The 23,238-nt window shown below is 44.6% G+C and overlaps 1 protein-coding gene across 3 annotated transcripts; it reads right to left on the reverse strand.

Moving 5' to 3' along the window:
• Window positions 1-2,671: 2,671 nt before the first annotated feature.
• dnaaf11 (dynein axonemal assembly factor 11) lies at window positions 2,672-23,151 on the reverse strand. 3 transcript variants are annotated; one of them, XM_049011675.1, is made up of 13 exons: window positions 23,012-23,151; window positions 22,625-22,792; window positions 22,346-22,423; window positions 22,054-22,226; window positions 21,641-21,870; window positions 21,381-21,539; window positions 16,915-16,992; window positions 14,991-15,056; window positions 14,813-14,882; window positions 12,453-12,548; window positions 11,460-11,545; window positions 6,405-6,576; window positions 2,672-4,807 (listed from the first exon to the last, which is right to left on the reverse strand). In XM_049011675.1, exons 1-13 carry the CDS (start codon window positions 23,019-23,021, stop codon window positions 4,718-4,720), a joined length of 1,476 nt encoding a protein of 491 aa, XP_048867632.1. In that variant the 5' UTR covers window positions 23,022-23,151; the 3' UTR covers window positions 2,672-4,717. The 3 variants fall into 3 exon arrangements, 2 of the variants coding, with proteins under 2 accessions (XP_048867632.1, XP_048867633.1); XR_007397632.1 differs by lacking the exon at window positions 2,672-4,807 and adding an exon at window positions 6,738-6,836 and having other exon boundaries at window positions 6,453-6,576; XM_049011676.1 differs by lacking the exon at window positions 22,346-22,423.
• Between the last annotated feature and the right edge of the window lie 87 nt (window positions 23,152-23,238).

The following is a 23,238-nucleotide window of genomic DNA, read 5'->3' on the forward strand; positions in this document are numbered from 1 at the left end:
TTTAGAGGAATGAGGTGGGAACTGCACGCTCGCACTGTAAACTCGCGCTAAAACACTCATGTTAATTTTGCTTGCAGGGACAAGGGTGCCGCTAGAGATTTTGGACCCCATGAAGGTGTTTGGTATTTGGGCCCCAAATCAAGACAAAGCCAACTCAGGGGCCATTAGAATCATCCTGACCCCCCTGTACAGGGACACTAGATCTTGGGATTTACTCAGAGTTACATTCTGAGGCACAGGGCTAACTACATTGACTTTGGGTGAACCATACAGTCAGTGCTGTCACTTTGGCTTCTCATGCAGCCCTTGATTTTGTTGATGTGCTGCTGTTTGACAATTCTTCGTGCTGTTCAGGGATTCCTCGTGCTCTTCGGGGATTCCACGTGCTGTTCCTGGATTCCGCGTGCTGTTCCTGGATTCCGCGTGCTGTTCAGGGATTCCGTGTGCTGTTTGGGGATTCCGCGTGCTGTTCAGGGATTCCGTGTGCTGTTTGGGGATTCCGCGTGCTGTTCGGGGATTCCGCGTGCTATTCCTGGATTCCGCGTGCTGTTCAGGGATTCCGTGTGCTGTTTGGGGATTCCGCGTGCTGTTCAGGGATTCCGTGTGCTGTTTGGGGATTCCGCGTGCTGTTCGGGGATTCCGCGTGCTATTCCTGGATTCCGCGTGCTGTTCAGGGATTCTGTGTGCTGTTTGGGGATTCTGCGTGCTGTTCGGGGATTCCGCGTGCTATTCCTGGATTCTGCGTGCTGTTCAGGGATTCCGTGTGCTCTTCAGGGATTCCGTGTGCTGTTTGGGGATTCTGCGTGCTGTTCAGGGATTCCACGTGCTGTTCAGGGATTCCGTGTGCTCTTCAGGGATTCCGTGTGCTGTTCGGGGATTCCACGTGCTGTTCGGGGATTCCGCGTACTGTTCAGGGATTCCACGTGCTATTCGGAAATTCTGTGTGCCTTTTGTTCTCAGCTGTAAGGCTGCCATTCCTAGTCCCGCTAGGGTGTTTTCATAGTTCTCACTCTGCTGTCTCACATGGTCGCTTTTCTGCTCCACTCTTGCTCATACTCTTTCATTATCCTGTTCTACCCCCTTCTGGGATGAACCCCTCAGATACCCAGATACAACGGAGCCCCCTGCCTGCCTTCCTGTTCACTGTCTCCCTACGCCACCTCACCTGTCCATCTGCCTGCCTGCCTCTTTGACTGCCTGCCTCCCTGTGCCGTCCCTCAACTGCCTGAATTTCTTTTGCGCTAAATTACATACACTTGAATTGCTCAGTGCTGGCCAGAGGGGGCTGGGCTTCTCCCACAAGTCTGCTTCCTCCCAGGGTTTCTTCCTCTCTCTGGGGGAGTTTTTCCTTGCCTCATCTCAGACTTACTCTCTTCTGTCCTTGGGCCCAGGAAGCTATCAAGTGCTTTGTGACAATGCTCCTTGTCAAATCCGCCATACAAATAAAACTGAACTAGATTAAATCTTCCACAACTTCCTCCTCGATGACGAATAGCCGAATCGACACATTGAAAATGCCATAAATTACAAACAGGACAGAGCAGTCCGGAAAACTGAGAACAGGGTAACTGCGACATGCCCGGAGCCTTCAAGTTGCAAGACACGGTCACAATATGTTCTGACAGAAAATGGGACTGGAGACATCTGCCAAAGCTCCCTGTCACCCCAGCCTTCAAACCGCGACGTCAACAGTGCCCCTTAGATTGCGGAGTCATGCTGTAACCCTTCACTGCAGTCTCATATTGCCTGTCATGCTTCGGCCGAATGCTGAATTCTCACCCAGCAACTGCACACTGGGAAACCTTCTCCATTTTATCCCCTTTACCAGTTAAAACACCATCTCCCTGCTGGTCTACTGTAATCACTGTTAACCTAATGTAACCTCATTTAAATTACACACAGGTACCCAAACAGCAGCGTGAATAACAAACAATTGAGACAAAACAACAGGTGTGCTATAATGTGTTTTTTGCAATTTTTTGATGTCACTTGTTCTGTACAAATAAGGTCCATTTAGAAAACTAAGCAATTATGTTAAGCTGGATTATGTTCAGCAAAGGTAACTGTATATCTCTCTCTGTATATCTCACCTGATATATATATATATATATGCCTTTGGGGTCAATTTGACCCCAGGGTATGTGTGACAGTTAGAGGTTATTAAAAAGATATACAAAAGATAAAAACTGTCAGGATTGGAGGTTTGAATCTGGCCTCTGCTCTGTGTGTGTGTAGAGTTTGTTTGTCGTCTCTTGGGTGCTCTGGTTATGTCACAAAGACATGGAATCTCTAAATATCCTATTATGTGCGAGTGTGGCATCCTGTCCAGTGGAAAGCTAAACCTTTCATGCCTGAGATATGGTCCAGGTAACTTTGTCCACGACAAGCAGGTAGAACAATTATTGTTTGTAGTTTAGTTTTTAAAACTAAAATATCATATATTTTTCTGCAAAGCTACAACTACCTAACTAACTGCTAACTGTCTGTGAAGTTCGTGGATCACGCCATAGTCCCAGGGTCTTCGTGTCTCTTTAATCTGTTTGCTTTGACCGCTCTCTCCAGAGCTGTGTTTCCCAGTCCAATCGCAAGGGACCCATGGTTAGTTCACATTTTTGCTCCCTGGGCCCCCAAGGACTGGACTGGGAAACACTGCTGTAGACTATTGCTTGAAATGATATATTGAAAATAAACCCATTAGTCTTTCATTTTGATAGAGTATCTATGCAGAGTTCGGCCACCGTGCTTCTGACTCAGAGAAGTCAGAGATGACGTCATCACCAAACACAAAACGAAGTCCTGTTCAATCTTCAGAAAGATCTCTGCCTCATGGTCACTTACATAGCTAGACATCAAGTGGGAGTCTTTCCAGTAAACATCCAGAATGAACATTCGCAGTTTAAAATGGACCCCCTTCCGCAGACAAAGAGGCACGGGATGCTGAGACCAAATGTCAGCTGTATGCTGTTTAAATAAATGTACTTGCACGCCTCTGGATAATTAAGTGCGTGTCTGTGGAGAGACACAGCCCAGTGAAGCTGAGGAACACTCAGCATATCCAATCAGAAGCAGGAATGAAGTGATGGTGCGAAGCCAATCAATCATGCCAAGAAGCAGCACCGCTGTGAGAAACAATTAGGCAGGCCGGCCTGGTTCACGGCCGCCATCCGTCAGCCCGTCACTTTCTGGCAATAGGCTGTAGTCGGTCTCCGGAGGCCATGGAGGGAGGCCGAGTGCGACGAGACTAGGGGAGAAAAATGACAAAAAGTAAAAGCAAGGCTAAGTGCTGCCATAGCTCAACAAGTAGAGGCTTGTGTTAACGACATGAAGGTCATGGGTTCAAATCCCAGTGAGTGCACATAAATTGTAGCTCTTCTCTCAACTGTCAGTCACTTTGGGTAATGGTATTAGGTAAATTTAATGAAGATGAAAGGTGGATAAGAAGAGTGATTCTACAGCACCTTGATATCACTTGCCAGCTGTTATAGGATGATACTATATGGAAAAATAGAATGTTGGGAAACTGGAGAACCTACAAACTGCACAGACATAAAATAGGGTTCAAACCCCCAACCCTGGAGGAATGAACAGTACTAATCGATGTTTATATATTTCATACATTATATGATAACATTCAGAAAAAGCTCTGTCTCTTGCAAAGCTATATTAATGCAGAAGGAAAAAAAATGTAGGAATCAACAAACGACAGGCATAGATTACAAACTGGACTACTGCAAGCAACACCAAACTTGGCAAGAGTAGAAAGGAAATATGGAGGCGCAGTGAAAAGATCTGTGTCTGTTATGGGTACTGTACACTCCGGCTCAGGGGAACGGTGAAAAATGGCCGACCACAGAGGGACACTGTGGGGTCCGCAGGAGGTTATGAGAGGAGCATTGCGATCCACTGGCGGTCAGAGATGGGGCAGCTCTTGGATTTTGTCGGAATTCCCGGACGTGACTGCAGAAGATTTGTGCGGAGAGAGAACGTGACAGTTCGGAACAGTACTGTAATGTAACTACAGCAGACCTATAGTAGGTCTGTGATTGGCTGTAGCGTCAACAGAGATAAACTACTGCAGTAAATCATGCTGTCATAGGGAGCAGCAGACTCAAAACAACAAATGGGGTTTAGTGGCTGGGAGTAAGGTAACAGCGTGGCAGGGCACGCGCCCAAAATGGCTAAACACGGCACTAATATTAATCAATGTTCTCGATCCAGATATACGCATTACGATGTCCTGGAGGGGAATTGTAGGAGAAAAGCCTGATGCTCTTTCTACACGGTCTTTCCAATCTAAGCAATTGTAGGGAGCTGTTGCAAGAACGCAACTAAATAAAGACATAAAGAAATACTTAACTTTGCTTCTGCTATTGAAAGATTTTTACTTTCTGGACCTGAACTATCCACTGCTGTTGAGATTCATAATAACAATAACAGTATGAACACCACTCTGGCCCAAAAGTTTGAAATACTGAATAAGAAACAACCTTAAAAGACAGTAAGACTTGTGACCTTGCACCTCAATGCCCCAAGTAAGACCATAACCTTAACGGCAAAATTTATGACTTCACTTGGACATACCACCACCTCTAGATCAGATTCTGTGTGGCTCCTGCCTTCAGATAGACATGGATCCTTTTATTTACCGTGGGTGTCTGTTTTCAATTGTTACGTGAAATGTTCATGTGCTTCACTTATGGAATTATTTACGAAAGTCCTAGAAGAATCCGGAAAAGCAGAGGATCCACAGGGCTTGATGTCTCACATGGAAGGTTACGTGAGGACGATGGCAGCTGCTGCAGAGACCCTTACATAAAGAAACAGAGGAAAAGAAGAAGGAGAATTTCAAACATCACGTGGAAGGAATGTTTCCTTTTCAACAAAATACGTAACAGCATAGCGATAAGATGCTCTCTGGCAGCAGTGGCTGCATCTGACACAACCTAACTAGGCCACTGAATCTAACACCAAGGAAGCAAGTTTTCTAAGTACTTCAGAGTCAAGTTTGCCATTTTAGGCATTCATAAAGATGCAAAGGGTGAAACATAATTTGCAGCTGAAAGATTATCTGCAAGCATTACACAGAAGACTATTAAATCAATCTAAGAATCTTATAAGCCGTTGCGTCACCCACTTTGATGCTTATAAAGATCAAAATGTATGTTAGCATGTCACTGCTGAGTACTTGCAAGAACAAAGATTCAGCCAGGTCCAAAACCAGAAATACATGTTTTGGGGATTCGGCAACCCTAACAATTGGTCCCCCGGATAGACTTTGCTGAAGCGGGGCTGAAGCAAATTTCTAAGGGGGTTCATACTCATAAGTTTATTACTTCGTTAGGTGTCTAGTGAGAGGTTCAAACCTGTTATTTTAATACGTGGCCATGTGCCTGGTTCCAAAGCTAACTTGCTAAAAACTCCCTTTGACAATAAAAGTATTATACATATTATAATACATTATATACATACAACCTTCGAACTTAATGAATTTAGACAACCTAACGCAGCCTAACACTGAGATTTTATACCTCTTTTCCATGTGCATTTCTCATCCCTTTCTGCTGCCTGCAGACATCCCCGCTGTCCCTCAATGAATGCTTTAAACTCCAAGCATGACAATCTAAAGATTTTAAATGATATATTTGGATTTTTTTTTGTGTTAGGTTAATACAAAACCTTCCTTCATAATTCACAACAAAACGCGAGTCTTTTTTCATTAGCCAGATAACTCAAGCCAAATATATGAATTGTCCAATAGGAAAGTCGTTTACCTCTCCTCCTATTGGACAGATTTCAAGTTTGGCTTAAGTTATCCAGCTAACTGGCAAATTCTACTTTGTGCAATATCCCCAAGTATCTTTGCTTGTGCCTTATTTTCTCTTTTCACCCCCTGAGTTATATGTTGTTAGTTGCTTTTTCTTTGACGGGCATGTGGATGTGAGCAGCGGACCAACAGCCCACACAGTTGCTAGGCAATATTGTAAGCTTTACATTTCTGTTACCAATCAAATAATAGTAAAGACTTGGCCAACTGTCACTGTGTTTTAAACCATTTAAGGACACAGGATTGGATGCATAAACAGGACCAGGAAAAAAAGGGATTGCGGTAGATGGAAATTAAGTGAGGTTTTATTTGAAACTATGACATTCTAAATTAGACGTACATTTTCACAAAAAAAAACAGGACAATTTGAGTCCCGGGAAAGAACGTTCTTCCGGGACAGTTGCTCAAAAAAGAGAACAATCCCTGGAAAACCGGGACAGGTGGCAACCCTACTTGAAAGCCAATCACATGTTCCCAGCCGTGGCGTCCACCTCCGCTTGCTAGCTCTAGATTCCGGTTGTTATTTCATGTTTCTCCGTGTCTCTGACTGCGTGGAAATCTTTCACATTAACGGTGGCACCTCAGGGTCATCCTCAAAGTCTTCTGAGTCACAGGGTCCAGCTGCTGCTGAGCTCGTCCGCAGTCTCAGGGGCCCTTCAGCGGTGCTCCTCTCTTTGGGCACAATGTTGGCCAGATCTATTCCAGAGTGCTTGCTTGGGTCAACTTCCAGCCTCTCAACTCCATTCGCTCTCCTGCAGAATAAAGCCACATGCTTCACATACCTGACGAATAAATAGAGTCTCCCTCTGCGATAAAGTCGGCACAGATTTTAAATCCATGTCTCGTAAACATTTTCCAGACGTTTCCCAAGGAGATGTAAAATGCTTTCTCTACACTTCAGTAGGCATCCTACCCTGGCAATACAGCTGCGGACGTATCTCCACGGCCTCGGTGAACTTTTATTCAAGAGCCACGAGGAACCGTATCCTCCACAGAAATGGGTTTTGATCCACTAGGAAGAGGAAAACTCTTATAGCGTAACATGGAGTCCTCTGGTACTCAAAGGCCTTTGCAGTGTTACATATCGGGAAATGGTCATGTGCTTCTTCGCTGCTCAAAGCTTACTCATAGCTTCTACGGTCACTGTCAGCCAAAAGGCAGCTCTGCCTTTCTATTCAGCTCTATTTATTAATTTATAAAAGTCAGTGCACATATATTATGTTACATACGGTTTTATAAGCATATTAAAAATATACATGATCTATACACTTAAGTGTTTTTTTCTTTGGTCCCCAGAGTTCCATTTATCATGACTTCATTAAGAGAACGTCTCCTACACCAGACATCCACATCCTCCAGGAGAACAAATTAATACTGCCGATATGTCCATTCCCAAAAAGCTATGTTAATCAAGACCGACCATCCATCCATCCATCCATCCATCACAAGGCACGCAGGCCATACACAGGGATACCAATTCCCAAGAGCTTTCCTTCGGATTGCAGTAGGAAAGCCATGTGAACAAACTCTCCACGCTAAAAATGTTCTCGTACTTCTTCCATTCACCATTACACTGACAAAAAGGCCCAAACTCACAATTTACCTGCAAGGTGAGCTGCAAAAAGTAAGCATAGCTGACATATGGCTACGCAAGACTGTCCAAATGGAGCCCTGCAGTGCGCCCACCAGTGGTGAGAGAGAGGCATTACTGTCATGTACTCTTTGTGTCGGTATTTTACAATATAGTTGATATACTTCTAAACAGACATGCAATAAAGCACGTGATCAACAAAATAAAAGCAACATGTATTACTGCACCTCACCTCCCTTTCTTTGCTGTGATTCTTAAAGGGATTATCATTATCCTTAATCCAGAATTCCTGTATGTAAAACTTTGACATGGCACATAAAACCATAATTTCTACAAAACTGTAAACTGACGAAACTGGCATATCAGAAAAACAGCCTCACGCTCGCGAAGCTCATTTTCATTCTCGTTTTCAAATAAATAATGTATATATGTGGCTGATGTGATTGTGATCTGTGTGCCCCAAGAGTGACCCAGAGGTAATACAGCAAAACGTATCCAATGACGTTAACCTTTTCAATGACACATAGCATTAAAAACATATTCTTGGCCTTTTCGTTTAAAGGTTGCAATTTGCCAGTTTAGACGCAGTCAGCAGGGCATCCCAGATGAAAGGTCTAATTTACCAGTAATTACATTTAATCTCGTTGGGGAGCTCCAGGATGTAAACAGCACCTCTCTAAATAAGGATCAGATACAGCTGGTGGAGCCAAGACCCCTGATTATTGTACGAGTAAGAGCACAAAAATACCAGGAGCTACAGCCACCAACCCATTCTTCTTAACGACTGTAAGGGCATAGAGACCCTAGTGAAAGATGTAAAACCAAATTTGGTGTCCATTCAACTTCAAGAACTGTACCTTGCATGTAACTTGTACCCCTTTATGCAGCAAATAAACACAACATCTGTAAAGTCGCCCTGACAAACTCACACACGCTGTAATGGCAGCATCCAAAGAGCACAAGCAATTATCCTGACGCAGTTAGTTACTTGTACGTCGTTACTTTCCTTTTAAGTTTTCCCATGACGTGACTAATCTCCCTAGAAAGTAACTCACTTGTTTTTTAATTATAACACAAAGTAATGAATGCAGTTATTCAGCGAAAGGCCGAAAGAAAAGAAAGACAATTATCATTATAGCAGCTGTGAATTACCTGAACAATGAAGTCAGTCAATAAAACAACCGAAACACAATGTACTGTTATGTAAAAAAACAGGAGGATGTACTTCATTAAATCTGCACACATTTCCAATTCACATGCAAATTCTCAGGTTTATTTACAAGACCAAATAAATTAAGCATATTAATATGCTTATGCATCTTCCAAACACAGGTAATGTGAAACTTGAACCCGGAGACAGCGATGTCCGATAGCATCAGCGGTTCTGATTACAGCTGTTCCGGGTCTTATTGAATCTCTTGTGGTGCTGAGTTTGCACTTTGCAGGATGTAGCTTGGAGGTCAAAGGTCAGACTTAATCGGGCCCAAATGATGTAATAATGTAATTTATTCCACCACTTTCATTCTTCACACTACATGAGCTGTGCAGCACTTAGCATTTTTATTGGATGTTAAATTAAACAGTCAAAATTACGATGAAACTGCACCATAGCTCTAATGGAGACATCCGAAGGACAAGGAGCAGCCTGAGGGAACCCGAGGGGACAGGAGGTGGAACCCGAGGGGGCAGAAAGCATGCGGTGGAACCCAAGGGGGCAGGAGGCACGAGGTGGAACCCAAGGGGACAGGAGGTATGCAGTGGAACCTGAGGGGGTAGGAGGTACACGGTGGAACCTGGGGAGGCAGGAGGTACACGATGGAACCCGAGAGGGCAGGAAGCACAAGGTGGAACCCAAGGGGGCAGGAGGTATGCAGTGGAACCTGAGGGGGCAGGAGGCACAAGGTAGAACCCAAGGGGACAGGAGGTATGCAGTGGAACCTGAGGGGGTAGGAGGTACATGGTGGAACCTGGGGAGGCAGGAGGTACACGATGGAACCCGAGAGGGCAGGAAGCATGCAGTGGAACCCAAGGGGGCAGGAGGTATGCAGTGGAACCCAAGGGGGCAGGAGGCACGAGGTGGAACCCAAGGGGGCAGGAAGCATGAGGTGGAACCCAAGGGGGCAGGAAGCACGCAGTGGAACCCAAGGGGGCAGGAAGCATGCAGTGGAACCCAAGGGGGCAGGAGGTATGCAGTGGAACCCGAGGGGGCAGGAGGCACGAGGTGGAACCCAAGGGGGCAGGAGGTATGCAGTGGAACCCGAGGGGGCAGGAGGCACGAGGTGGAACCCAAGGGGGCAGGAGGTATGCAGTGGAACCCGAGGGGGCAGGAGGCACGAGGTGGAACCCAAGGGGGCAGGAGGTATGCAGTGGAACCTGAGGGGGCAGGAGGTACATAGTGAAACCTGAGGGGGCAAATGGTTTCAGACACGTTCAGTTTCTTTCTTAGTCTAGCTTAGGGGTTGATGTCAATGGACTCATTTATATTATACAAAAAGTCTAACAGTTTATTTTTTTCCAGATTTGAATAAACTTGAGAACATGAGGGGTTGTGAAACATTAATAATATATAATTTATTTTTGAAAATTAGCGAACCCCTCCGCAAACCCCCCCCGAATTGTGCATCCTGCGTAATACTAGCTACAGACTGTTGCTGGTCCACAGACTGGTGGGTCTGGAGCCCCTCGTCTAGAGGCCAGGAGAAAAGAGAGATATAGAAGAAGCCACTGAAAACAAGAGCAAATAGCTTCTGAACCAAAGGCAGTCTCACCCACATGCAGGGAGAACAGCTTTGCTCTGCTTATAGGTATGTGCAGCATGAAGGAATGGACTAACACAATCAAGCTGGGCGCTCTCGTGCGTTTCTGTTGCTGTCGTTAGCGCTGCGCGTGCGGCATTTAAGTGCGATTTCTACTGCCTCCGGCTACATTTATGTGGTTCTTTCCATCTGGACTCATGCACTTGTCACAGAGCTGTGGAAACGGTATCAAATATCATGCCGCATTTCAAATCACAAGAGTCTCCCTCAGCAAACAGAAACAAACCATCATGGGCCTATAAGTAAATAAAATTCATACTTTAAATTAAATAAACACAGTAGTTCATAGTCTGGCAATTTAATTGCACGGCTTAGAGACTCCAGCATGTTCGACCTGCAGCTTAGCCTGCCGTATCAAATCCACAGGACCCTCGAGTGCACTGCCCTGGCCAAGGTTATCTGTGCCTGCAGAACACGGCAAGATAAAAGATCCATTTGCATCATTACCACTCGCGTGAATCATCATGGGTGCTTAGCACACAGTGGATTTGAGGCGGAAGGGCGAGCTCTAAAGAGCCGTTTAGAGAGCGCGGCCCGGAGGCGAGCAGCAGGGGATCACGCGCCCTGTGAGTGGACAGCGGCGAAAGGTCACCCCGCAATCGAACACCTACAGCACCATTAAGCTGAAGTTCCCATGACCCGTCCTTCGAAGTGGACATATTAAATCGAAACTATAGCCCACAGAATATAATTACAGAACCTGGGGCAAATACAATAAAAAGTAACTAGTAGAGAAGAAATTGCTGCGGTAGGGTTTTGTACTTATAGAGCAGAGAGGAACGAGCACAACATCCACAAACCACAAGCTATATGGGCTCTTAGAATCGGATCAGCGCCAGGGAATTAAGAGAAGGAATGTTCCAGAAGGGCTTAGAGAAGGGTACAATGGAATGTTCCAGAAGGGCTTAGAGAAGGGTACAATGGAATGTTCCAGAGGGCTTAAAGAAGCGTACAATGGAATGTTCCAGAAGGGCTTATAGAAGGGTACAATGGAATGTTCCAGAAGGGCTTAACGAAGGGTACAATGGAATGTTCCAGAAGGGCTTAAAGAAGGGTACTATGGAATGTTCCAGAAGGGCTTAATGAATGGTACAATAGAATATTCCAGAAGGGCTTATAGAAGGGTACTGTCTAATTTCCCCAAAGGCCTTAGAGATATGTACTATGTACTGTTCCAGAAGGATACAAGTGGCCTGGACAGTCATACTCCCAGGGAAGTCAGACCTACCTCGTTACATCTGCATCTCCATCACCATTGGCTGACACTCTGGGAAGACGGGCAGACGTTGTTTTCCGTTTAATTTCCCCATGAGCCTGAAAAGTACATTTATAATTATGTTAATAATGTATATATAAATATTAAAGTAATTGAACTGATGAAATTGATGAGTATATATATGTATGTATGTATGTATGTATGTATGTGTGTGTGTGTGTGTGTGTGTGTGTGTTTGTGTGGGTGTGTATAGTTGGTCAGTATACAACAGTTATTATTATTCCCAATGAGCTTTTCCTGCTAACCATGCTCTAGATAGATATAGATAAGGTCGATACAACAGACACTCACAGAGAATAGACTTTAATTAAATGTCATATTAGGAAGTCCGTTAGCAAAACCAATTCATCACAAGACCACTGCTGGTCACGTAATTGATGATTTATTGATTACATTCTCATTAGTTTTCCTTATGATACCACTTACTGTACGTCTGTGACAAATACAAAAAGTTAATGCAAAGTGAAAATCTAAAATTTCTTTAAAAATAAGATAGTGTACAGTGGTTAGCACTGTTGCCTCACAGCTCTGAGACAAGGCAGTTGAGTTGACTCTATGTGTGTGGAGTTTACATGTTCGCCCTCTGACATCATGGGGTTTCCCCCCATTGTCCAAAACAAGCTAAGGTGAATTGGAGTTGCCAAATTGTATGCGTGTGTGAATGGCGTATGAGTGTGCCCTGTGATTGGTTGGTGCCCCATCTGGGGATATTCCTTGCCTTGTACCTGTAGCTTCTGGGATAAGCTCCTGTTGGCATGGAAGATGAATACAAGTGTCTCTTGTAAAAGCATCTAGTTTTTGGTCACAGGAGAAACCCCTTGCTGGGTAACGCTAAGGTCCTTTTTAAGGAGGTACCTTTCAAACCGCACCATGACAAACAGTGCCGATCGCATGCGTTCAGCGTCCATCCCCCCTGAAAACCCTCAGCCCTCCACCGCCACATACCATTGGCATGGTGACAACCAGGTGACCTGTGGTTTGGGACCTCAGAGCCGTCGAGCTGTCTGGAAGCACCTCAGCGGGGAGGACGAGCTGGAAAACCTGCATCAGGAAAAGATTACGGTTCTCTTAGAACGAGTCACCCCGCAACCCCAGTGAGGACTAAGCGGTTACGATCATGGATGGATGGATGGATGGATGGATGGACGGATGGATGGAATAGGTCATATGGTGCTTCTATTGACAAACCAGGGTTTACAGGACCACTGCATACAGCCAATCAGATTAAGCCTAAAGTCATCTCTAAAACTGCAGGACAATTCATTCTTCTCTTTTAGAAAATACATTATTTTATGTCATACCACAATACTCCAAGGACACACATACTATATTTAATTTAGTTTTTATATACACATACTATCTGAACAGCCAAAACTCAAATCTCATAACTGTCAAACTGTTACAAGTAAGCTTTAATAAAACACCTCGAATGACATTTGCCATTAATCTGGAAGATGAAATAGAACGTATTAATATGGGATTTCATATCGATCCATCACCCAGAAGGTGACACAGGACGGTGAAGTCCTCCCGCTTTAATCAGTGAGTCCCACATATAAAACACCAGCCCTCTGGGTGCCATGGTGCCACAGGCACTGGAATGAAGTTCTGAGCTTCCCCACCTGGAGTGAAAATTTGAAAACAACACTTTCACCTACAAGAAACTTCACAGAGCCGTTCTCACACATGAAGCCCGGACATCGTCCTGAGAATCAGATCCAGACTTTTTCCGGACTTGCCCTTTCACACACGTGGCACGCAGCCAGAGACTGTCCGTCTCAGACGGGTTCACGCCTACTAGAAATACTCCGGCTGGTTTAGACGAGGGCTGGTGCTTGGGGTCGAGCATGCAGGAGGCAGGACATGATGCAAATAGCAGTGTTTCATTTCGTTTCATTTGCACTACTGACAGGAATTCCCGAATCTTGTTGTCTCTCCACTTAGCTATGTTTGTTGGCGTCTTCATGTACGTAACCCTTCTTCTTTCCCCTCGGAAGTTTGTGTTCTTCCGCTTTTACGCCAGTCACATGATAGAAACGTCATAAACACGCCCTCTTGCCCACGGTGCATTCTCCGGAATTCTCCCTGCACCGTTCGCACATGGGTGTCACGAACTCAACGAAATCCTCAAAAGGCACAAGTTCCAAACCATCAGTTGATTAAATGTAAGGGTTACTTCAAGCCGTCTGAGAGTGAATGGTCCGGAGAGCAAGGAATACATTCATTCTAAGAAGCCTGAATCAGGTGCACAGCAGAAAGAAGTTCAATAAAAAATGAAGCTCCTTCACATGACTTCCAGAATTATGGCTCCTGGAGCAGCCTAGCAAACAAACTTCAGACAAAGGTGTTTGAAGCCGACTTTCCTGCAAGCAGCCATTTTAGGACAGTTTTAACAGAGAATAAAGGAGTCGAACTGTGCATGAGACATTGTCAATGCAAAAAAATATATATTTCAAAAACAGCTTCCAATAAGCTGTGCGACAGCGTTGTTTATAATACCTGTCCAAAATTGGGCACATTGGCTAAAATGTATTCCGGTTTATAACCATGAAAATTACAAAGCCTCTTTGATGCGTAAGCAAAGCAACACGGCAGCTGAGATCCGGCCGTCATTCCGAGGATTAACTGTGAGATCACATGTCCAGCCATAAATAATCATTAATGTCCTCATAAGACAGGAACGTAACAATAAAGCATGCCCCCTTGTTGTTCTGACAGTGTCAAACGAACGGAAAGAGTCTCATATGAGTCTGACTTAGAGGTAGCAAGAACATTGTCAGCCTGGCATAATAATTCAAAATCTAATCGGAGATCTGGGCTCCGTGCCCAAAGGCTTCTGGCCTTGGGCCCGGTCTTCCCCCCGGGCGTTGAAGTGCTGCCGCTGTCACATGCCGCTTTTCCAACGCCTCCCAGCTGCTCGAGGTTTTACGGCACACCTTCTCATCACCCGGATTTTTCTGACAGTGATGCGAAGTTAGTCAGGAGACGAGAAAAACAAATGACGTTAATTGACGGATGGCTGTTTTGTAGCCGTTGGGAGATACGCCTGCATTCTGCTTTTATCTAAAGCATAGGAAATGAAAGCCTTTGTACATTTGATCATATTGTACCCTAGGCGATCGACTATGCCTCCTGCCACCCTCCACCAAAATTTTACATATAAATTTACATATTCAAGGGCTCCTGTCCAGTGTTTGGCCCCCTGAATCTGCCAGGGTATCCATGCCCCTACTGTGTCCCTGCTCAAAACCCTCTGAAACCCTGTAGCAGATACGCAGTTGGGGGATAGAGAGGATGGACCTTACCTTCCCCTTTACAGTCACTCGAATGTACGTTGGCTGAACATCCACGTCCAAAAGGGAGGTATCCATGTGTCTGCAAGTAAAACAAGGAGCCGATTCCCATTAACTGCTTTGCATTTATTCACAACCTATTTTACTCAATATTCAAGAAACTTGCGAGTGTTTAAAGTAAAAATCACACCTGTAAACTGCCAGATCCAGGACAACCTGGCTGACCGCCGCATTTTCTGACAGTGAGAAATCCAGCCTGTGGGACACAAGCCACCAAAACCACTGGTAACAGCGAAGAGGGTGAATCCAGACGTCAGGAGCGTGACGTGGCAGCGTCACAATGAAATTTATGCCAACATCAGACAGAAGACATGAAAAACGCAGCAGCACAGACCTGTTGAGTTATTCAGAGGTTCGTAAGAGAGTCCTGTGGAGGACTGATTACGCATTTCATGCCGGGTAAAATCAAATCAAATCTCAGAGAAGCGTCTCCTGGTTAATCGTCAGCAGCCGAGCAGCGTTTTCAAGGAGAAGCGGTGTGGTTTGCTGGTGGTCATCAAGTCCTGGTTAGATTGTGCTGGTTACCTGTAAGCTGGCTTGGCCACACCCACTTTATGATGGTTCAACTGAGTAACCAGTTACTGCTTCCTGGTCATCCGGTTAGTGCTTCTTTTGCTCATTTTGCCTTCTCAGGTGTACTGTAATTGGTGCCAGTCCTTTGGATTCCCCCTGTTCTCTGAATTCTGTGTGGCACGTTGGGTTCTTTCTGCGGTTCCCCTGCTTTGATTCATGAGCTCACCCTTAGCCCTGGAGTCACGCCTGGTCACCTCATCTGTGACTCTCAGACTAGCCTGCCTAGGAGGAGGACACCATGGATATACGCATGCCCATTTGTGCATTTGTATTTTGTTAATGAAGCTGTTTTTTAAACCCTCACCTACGTAACAGTGTTCAGTGACACTGCAGTTGGTTATTTGCATGATTAACATGTTTAACAGCTCCAGATAGTAAATCATCACAGGTCATTTTGTTTTAGCAAACTAATTTCTCCACCTCTATCAGCTAAGTTTGCACAGAGGCACGTTAACATGGTCAGGGGCAGCCAAGCAATTTGACGGTGACAGTTGTTGAACAGGGGGGTGGCGACAGTAATATTTTACCCAATAATGTAGCATACAGTCATCATATTAGGCAAATACAGAGCTTCTTCACGACACCTTCAGCTGAAGACCTTCAGGTAGGCATGGAAGGTTGAGGAGAACTTAATTATGCATATCATAATGAAGCCTGACAGCTCCAGGACACTGGAATTTAAAAAATATAGCAAAAAACAACCCCCCCCCCCCCCATACCAAGTCTGAAGGGCCTATATTTAAAAGTGATTAGCAATCAGAATGGTTTATCCTTTTTTGGAGAGGTTTGCCAACTGCACATTTTCCAACACTCTGAGGGGGGTGGGGGGGGAGACAGTAGGGCAATCTGAGCAGAAGGCGAGGCGGGGTTTTGAAGGATTTCCACGAAAGCATTAACAGCATGTGTGCGACCAAGCGTGGGCTACCTCTGCTAGCATTGTGGCACCCTTCTCCCAGACTAGCCAATCACGGGGCCGCTTATTGTCCGGGTACGTTGCACGGATGCCAATTACGGTCGCCGTTTCTGAGCAGCTTTACGCCAAGTCGGGTCTGTTGCTAGTTTCTGGCATGGAGGGACCACACGGGATTCACATGGTGTCTGAGTGGCGGCAAAATTCTTGTCTGTGTTCCCGCTTGAAAATCAGCCGCCCGCCACGCCAGGGGGACTGATAACGAGCTATAAAAATTTGAGTTGACGGTACGACTTTAATTTCCTGCTGTGGTGGCAGTTATAGGATTTCTCTGCACCGATAAAACATTCCCCACTCGTCTGGGTTCATTAGCGTTAATCAACGCAGGAGGTTGCACTCTGATGCATAATTACTCTTCCTGGAAAAATAAATGCGACTGAGATGCAAACCCCGGCTAAGTAGCTGTTGATTAGAGTGACCCCAACAAAACTGGGACACTGCTGCACAGTGCAAAGAATTTGTCCCCCCCACGCGCACTTTCCGGTCACCCTCTCCATCCCTCGCTGCATACTTGGGCTCGTTGACGTTGAGGACCCGTCCCTCCTTTGTGACAAGTGTCCTTGGATTCTTGGGCTTCTGGTCCTTTGCCCTAAAAAACAATTGTGGGACTTCATTGGTCTAAACATCGACATCTGGGTAGTTCTGAATAATGGCTGAAGATATGGGTAATGGACCCATGTCTGTGTCCCAAAGGATGGGACTCATGGTAAATCAAATAATTGTGAAGATATTTCAAAACTCCTGTAGCTGGCATCCTGTCCAGGGTGTACCGCTGCACTGTGAAATGCGCTGCTCGGATAGGCTCCCGCGCCCTGACCAGCATAAGAGGTTAGAATTAGCATGGATAGATGGATGGACTGGCATCCTGTCCAGGGTATACCCCTGCACTCTGCCCTATGATGCTTGAGATTGGCTTCAGGCCCTTATGACCCTGAATAGGCTACGTGATTGAAAATGGCTCATTGATTGTTAAATAAACCTGAACTGGCCCATCCATCCATCCATTATCTGTAACTGCTTATTCTATTTAGAGTTGTGATGAGTCTGGAACCTACAGGTGCAAGGCAGGGAAGGGGTGCTAACCCATCACAGGACACACTCAAGGATATTTTGGAAACTCTGCGTGTTCTTGGACTGTGAGGGGGGGGCTGGAGTACGTCATGGAGGAAAGCCCACAATGACACGGGGAGAACAAGCAAATTCCACACACGTAGCGCCATGGTGGAGACTAGAACGCTGGTCCCAGAGGTAGGAGGTAACAGTGCTAACCAGTGCACCCCCATCCCACCCCCTATCTGAACTGTAAAACAACGAAGTATCGATAAATCAAACCAATATGCCTGACATTTATGCATACTAAATATCACTAGAATGAATTCTGCCCCGAGTAAACATCTACCGCATGCCATCTAAGAGAGACTAACAAACATGGTACACAGGTGATGAACCAAGAAAGAAAAGCAGGTCTGGGTGTCGCGATGCCAAACGGAAAACGATACGATGATTAACTAGACAGGAGAGGCCCGGCAAAGGGAGGCAGCTTCAGCGGCACTGCGTTACGAGCCAGCCGCTAGACGACCATTTAAGGATACTGCTCCGCTAAATCTCAGCTCCAGAAGGCTACGAGATCCCATCAATGATGGCTCTCATGTCGAATATATTACTGTGCTCATGAACCTCTCCACCTTCGTAATTATGGATTGCGCTCCCCCACTAACGCAGTCGATCCTTAGTTAGGAGTCAGGGCGACATGCCAGGTCTGATACGGGCGTTTCTCCTGTTTTCGTGTTCGGGATGCCTCTGAGGATCAGAGCCGAGGGTCATGCTGGGGCGAGCCCCTTCTCTCCTCGGCTTTCTAGCGATGGGTATTCAGCTCCGAAGCTTCCGGGCAAGGTTCCCTTCGGAAGTTAACGGGGTACTTTCAGAACACTTCACCATAAAGGTGTCAGCGCGAAATATTTATGACATAATATGCAGTGTGCGCGGCTATCAGTGAAAAGCTCTTTTGATCCTGCTTATGGCACTGAGTCAGCCTTATCATTCTGGCGTTATGTGTACAGTAGAAAGTATTCCAGTACACTTACAGAAATCGCATTAAGGAACAGGAAACGCTACTTCTAGAAAAGGTTGAGGTGATGTCCATTAGCCCTACCGTATTAAATATGCATCAATTTATGATTTGTGATGGTAGGTAAAACGAAATAAGCACTGAAGCAATGCTGAGAACACTTAACTTCATTAAATGAATCTCACAACTGAACTACTTTAACACTGAATGCATTTGGAAACTACCTTGCCTTATATTAATTAAATATAACTTGTGTTAGGCAAGAAATGCAATGGGTAATAATATAAGTGAAAAGGCTTCTTATAAATAAATACAATATTTATTATGTAGGAAAATTTTTAACTTATAATATTATTAACGCTGATAAATTTGTGTAATTAGTCGAGACTTCACCAACAAGATGATTAAGAGAATGTTTGCATCACTGCTCTTTGGTATTATAGTAGACCTATTCTTTCACCCATCAAAGATATTCTCCAAGGGAAAAAAAAAAAAACTAAACGTAAAAATTACAGGCAGTTTAAGAAAATTTCAATTCAGAAACTAATAAATGCTACAGTGACTTGATATAAGATGCTTAATTAGGGGCCCAGCTGGAAAACAAGCACACAGATCGCGCTGCTGGGAACAGAGGCAGTCGCAGCTCGCCGGAGGGCAGTCTGAACCCTTCCCCTTCCCAGCATGCATCACCTGTGCCATTAATGAACTCACGCTGTTGGCTGAGACGTGGGAATATGGGGCCCTGGCTCTGTTACATGCTTGTGAGAGTTTTACTTACACAAAAATGTTTTGAGGGCAGAATGAAAAATGATAAGTTCAGACTGTAGAGGAGGTGGATCAAAACAACTGGAGGAGGCAGGACCAAGACTGATTGGTTTGCCCCACCTCATCTAGTTGCTTGGACCCACCTACTCTACAATCTGATTGGTTCTCTCTCTGAACCAATCATTTTTCATTCTATCCTAAGAACATTTTTGTGTAAGTAAAACTCCCATGAGCTTGTTAAACATCACCATGACTGCTGGCCCCCCAGTGACTTAGTCTGAGATTCCAGTCCTTAACAAAGCTGGGTTAATTTCCATCGTATTAAAATGCACGTCTGCAATCACTCGTAGCGATTCAGAGGATGTGGCACCAAGTCGCTGGAGTGTTTCTATCGTAATAAGAGTTATTATCGTGAGTGCATGGGTAAGGATTGTTGGAGATCATTCATGTCAAAATCGACAGGTGTTTCATCATGCTAAGCATCTGCTGGTTTTCCAGGGAGTGAAAGCCAGGGAGACCATTAAATACCACCAGCAACATTCTCTCTGTACACAGAGCTCAACTGGGGGAGGGAACAGATGAAAGACACGAGTGAGCTGAGGCGATGGGGGCCCATGCGGAGGCATCATTAACACACTGCAAGCGAATTAATCGTTAATTAGCGGCAGGAGATTAGAAGACTAATTTAAGAGCAAATTTCCGAAACTCACTCCGTTTTTTTTTTGTTGAGATGAGACCACCAATGACCTAAAGTTAGCCTTCCTCACTGAGTGTTACACTACCGGGAACCAAAACTCACTCAGCGCTCATGTAATCCAACGAAGAACATTTGTTGTATTTCCAAAACTCACTAAGTCTGCAGAAATTTCCTGTGGACTGAGTTAGCTTTGGAATTTCGCTCTTCATTTGGCTCTTGCAATCTTCTTTCTTTTTAAATCGAGCCAACAAATGTCTGGGAAGCCGCATCTGTGTTTGCTGCAGATGACTATTGTAAATAGTGTTCTGGGGGCTCAATGGGATAAAACGAACCTGAAAATGGGGAGGTGGGTATATTGCTCGGTGGGTGTGGGTTTGATGCTGAGATGTGTGGATACGCGAGGATAACGACGATAATGAAGACCTGATAGCAAAGGACTGCAGTATGTAATCACCCTGTTAACCATTCATCTTGCTGGGTTATGAAAGAAGTACAAGAACATATTGCTGAGAAATATAAAGGCTTGAGGTTCTCATGGTTGGGTAGATGTACAGTGCTAGTTAAACGTCAGACTAAAACAGGGGGAAAAACTCTTTATTTAATTCATTTATTAAATCAATATGTTGCAGACATTTAACCTCCTAGATAAACTGCAACTTTTCAAGTTGGAAAGATCGCACCGAATCAGAATAGGATCCTTGCCTCAGGAACTGGTGTTACAGTGCCAGCTAGTGGTAGAAAGTTTGTACTACAGATTCCCTGGATGGGACTTGAGATTTTAGGCATCCAAATGGTCGTTGGCCAAATGCATGTTTCAGTATATGACAAAACGATGCAAAATAACTCATGTTCTCTTGCAAAATGTCTTAATCATCACACGAGTGCTATACCAGGGCTGTGCTAATGTACGGTTCATAATCTATACGTTCCAAAGATAGACAGTCGAATTATAATAGCTGAAAATGAAGGAAAAAAATGTACTCAATGAGGTTATCTGCAAGGCATGAAAACCCAATTTCCTCTGCACCTTAAGGATGACAATCAAAGGGGCGGCATGAAAATTGCATCAGAGACGGTGTCACAACATCAGTGAGGAAAAGGACTGTGATCTCATTTTGGCCGGAAGATGACAGCAGTTTGTTATTATAATTGCGCACAAAATGAGTGGCGATCTCACTGAGGCCATGTCTCTGCAACTGAAATGACGGGCAAATTCATTTTAGTCATTATTTATGTATTTATCTTGTGATTTATCCAGACAAATGAAAGGCAAATGGGGCATTTAATTCTTCTAAAACATAACAAGTTTCAGTATCAATAATGACTAAAATTGAGGAATACTAAATTTAGGTAAAATGAACATGCTACACCCTGTACAGGACGCCGGTTCATCTCAAGACAAAATGGTGGACAAAGCAACTGGACAAAATGGTGGGGAGTGGGGTACCTCTCTTTCTCTTTCTGCCTTCGCTTCTCTTCCATGTGACGATGGGCTTCGAGTCGGGACTCTGGGGTGAAGGTGCATGGTTTTTCCCAGAATTCCCTGTCCCAATCCGGTTCCTGTTCCGGGTTCTGCTCCTTCTGGTGCTCCTTGTTTTCATCAGGGCTATGATGAACAAATGGACACTCAGCCACGTATGTATTCTCCAACGAATGGGATGCATGAATGCACCAACAGATCACATGAAATGGTTTTATGCGACCTACATTTTGTTGCTGATGTTGGTGTCCCAGCAGGCATCAGACCCCGGCATGTTCTTCATGTCCGTCCTCTTCCTTAGCTTCTGATCTCCCCCTATCCCCTGGGCTTCTTGCTTCTCCCGTGCTCTCTTCTCCAGGTACTTCAGCTCCTGCTCACGGACATGCCACCTCACCGCCTCTAGGCCTTGTGCTGCACGGATCCTCTCCGACCGTGGGATTTCCTGGCCGTCCAGCCACTGGCAGCAGGAGGATCCATTAACAGCAATAAGAATGACATTGCTATCTAATCCAATCTTACTCCACACTGTCATCAGTTCCTACACCAAGACATGTTTGAGTCTTTCTCCATAGATACTGGATAAGTAGGTGGAAGCTGGATGGATGGATGGATGGATGGATGGATGGACACACTGTTTTACCTTCAGCTGTGGCAAAGAAGCCACTACGAACTGTCGGTAGCCCTCGAACTCTGTGCATGGGTTGCCCACCAGAAAGAGCTCCCTCAGGTGCAGATTGTGCCTCAGAGACTCTATGCTGCTTAGCTTCCCGATAAAATTAACCGTTAGGTCCAGCTTCTGTAAACTTTCACATCCTGTAAGAAAATAAATGAAAACACGTGGACAGAAACAGCCTATCAATGAACTGTATTTTGATAGATTTGATATAGTGTATACTTAAATTAAGGTATAAAAATATTAATTAAGGACCCACCTTCAAGATTTTCTATTATTTCAATGTTGTTTAATGCTAGATTTAAGTATTCCAACTTCTTCAACCTGTTAACATTTTCTTAAATTAAAGGACAACGCATTTCATTAATGTAGTGTTACGATGTTTTAAATCAGCTTAGGCATATTTCAACTTATTTTCTTGAATGAGTAACATGTTTTGTCGAATTCGTAAGTAAAACTAAATTAAAAATACACTCGCATTGAGAAAACAAACTAAAATTATTCATGTATGATTATAAATAATAATAAAGGTGCTTACCAATTCTTGAGATTATGTTATTTTGTAGGTAGAGTATTTTTAGCTCTTTACACCATTTGTCGATGTACTCAATCTTCTCAATATCTTGCTGGTGGAGAGACACTTCCTCCAAAGAGAGTATCTCGCAGTTATTGTGCTCCGCACGGCGCCTGATCAGTTCCTCAGTAACTTTAATTTTAAACAGTTAAACAGACATTTTCAGTAAACGTAAGGAGGCAGACAGCATGTACTGGAACATGATAAGCAGAATATGTGAATGGGTGTCATTCTAACTATCCACCAGAAACTAGCAAAAGCATATATTAAACATATATATGCATTAAATGCGTTTTTTAAATCATTTTACATGCATGCGTAATTTGCAAAATGGACGATGAGCTAACTTACTTCGCACCATCGCTGATTGTTTCACAGATATCGCAGCAAAATGTTTGGATGGGTTGCTATAGAAACCGGTGACCTCTACGGGGTCCGCAAGGGACCAAAAACCTGCCCGTACCGTAATAACAACGCCCTTTGGTCATGCGTCTTCATGCTACTGTACCGCGAATGACGCGAAACGCGAAAAGTCCATTAACCCACGCGCAAAGGGAGTGTTTGTTCCGGTATCTCAA

This window comes from Brienomyrus brachyistius, chromosome 4 (genome assembly GCF_023856365.1).
Source record: "Brienomyrus brachyistius isolate T26 chromosome 4, BBRACH_0.4, whole genome shotgun sequence".
NCBI lineage: Eukaryota > Metazoa > Chordata > Actinopteri > Osteoglossiformes > Mormyridae > Brienomyrus > Brienomyrus brachyistius.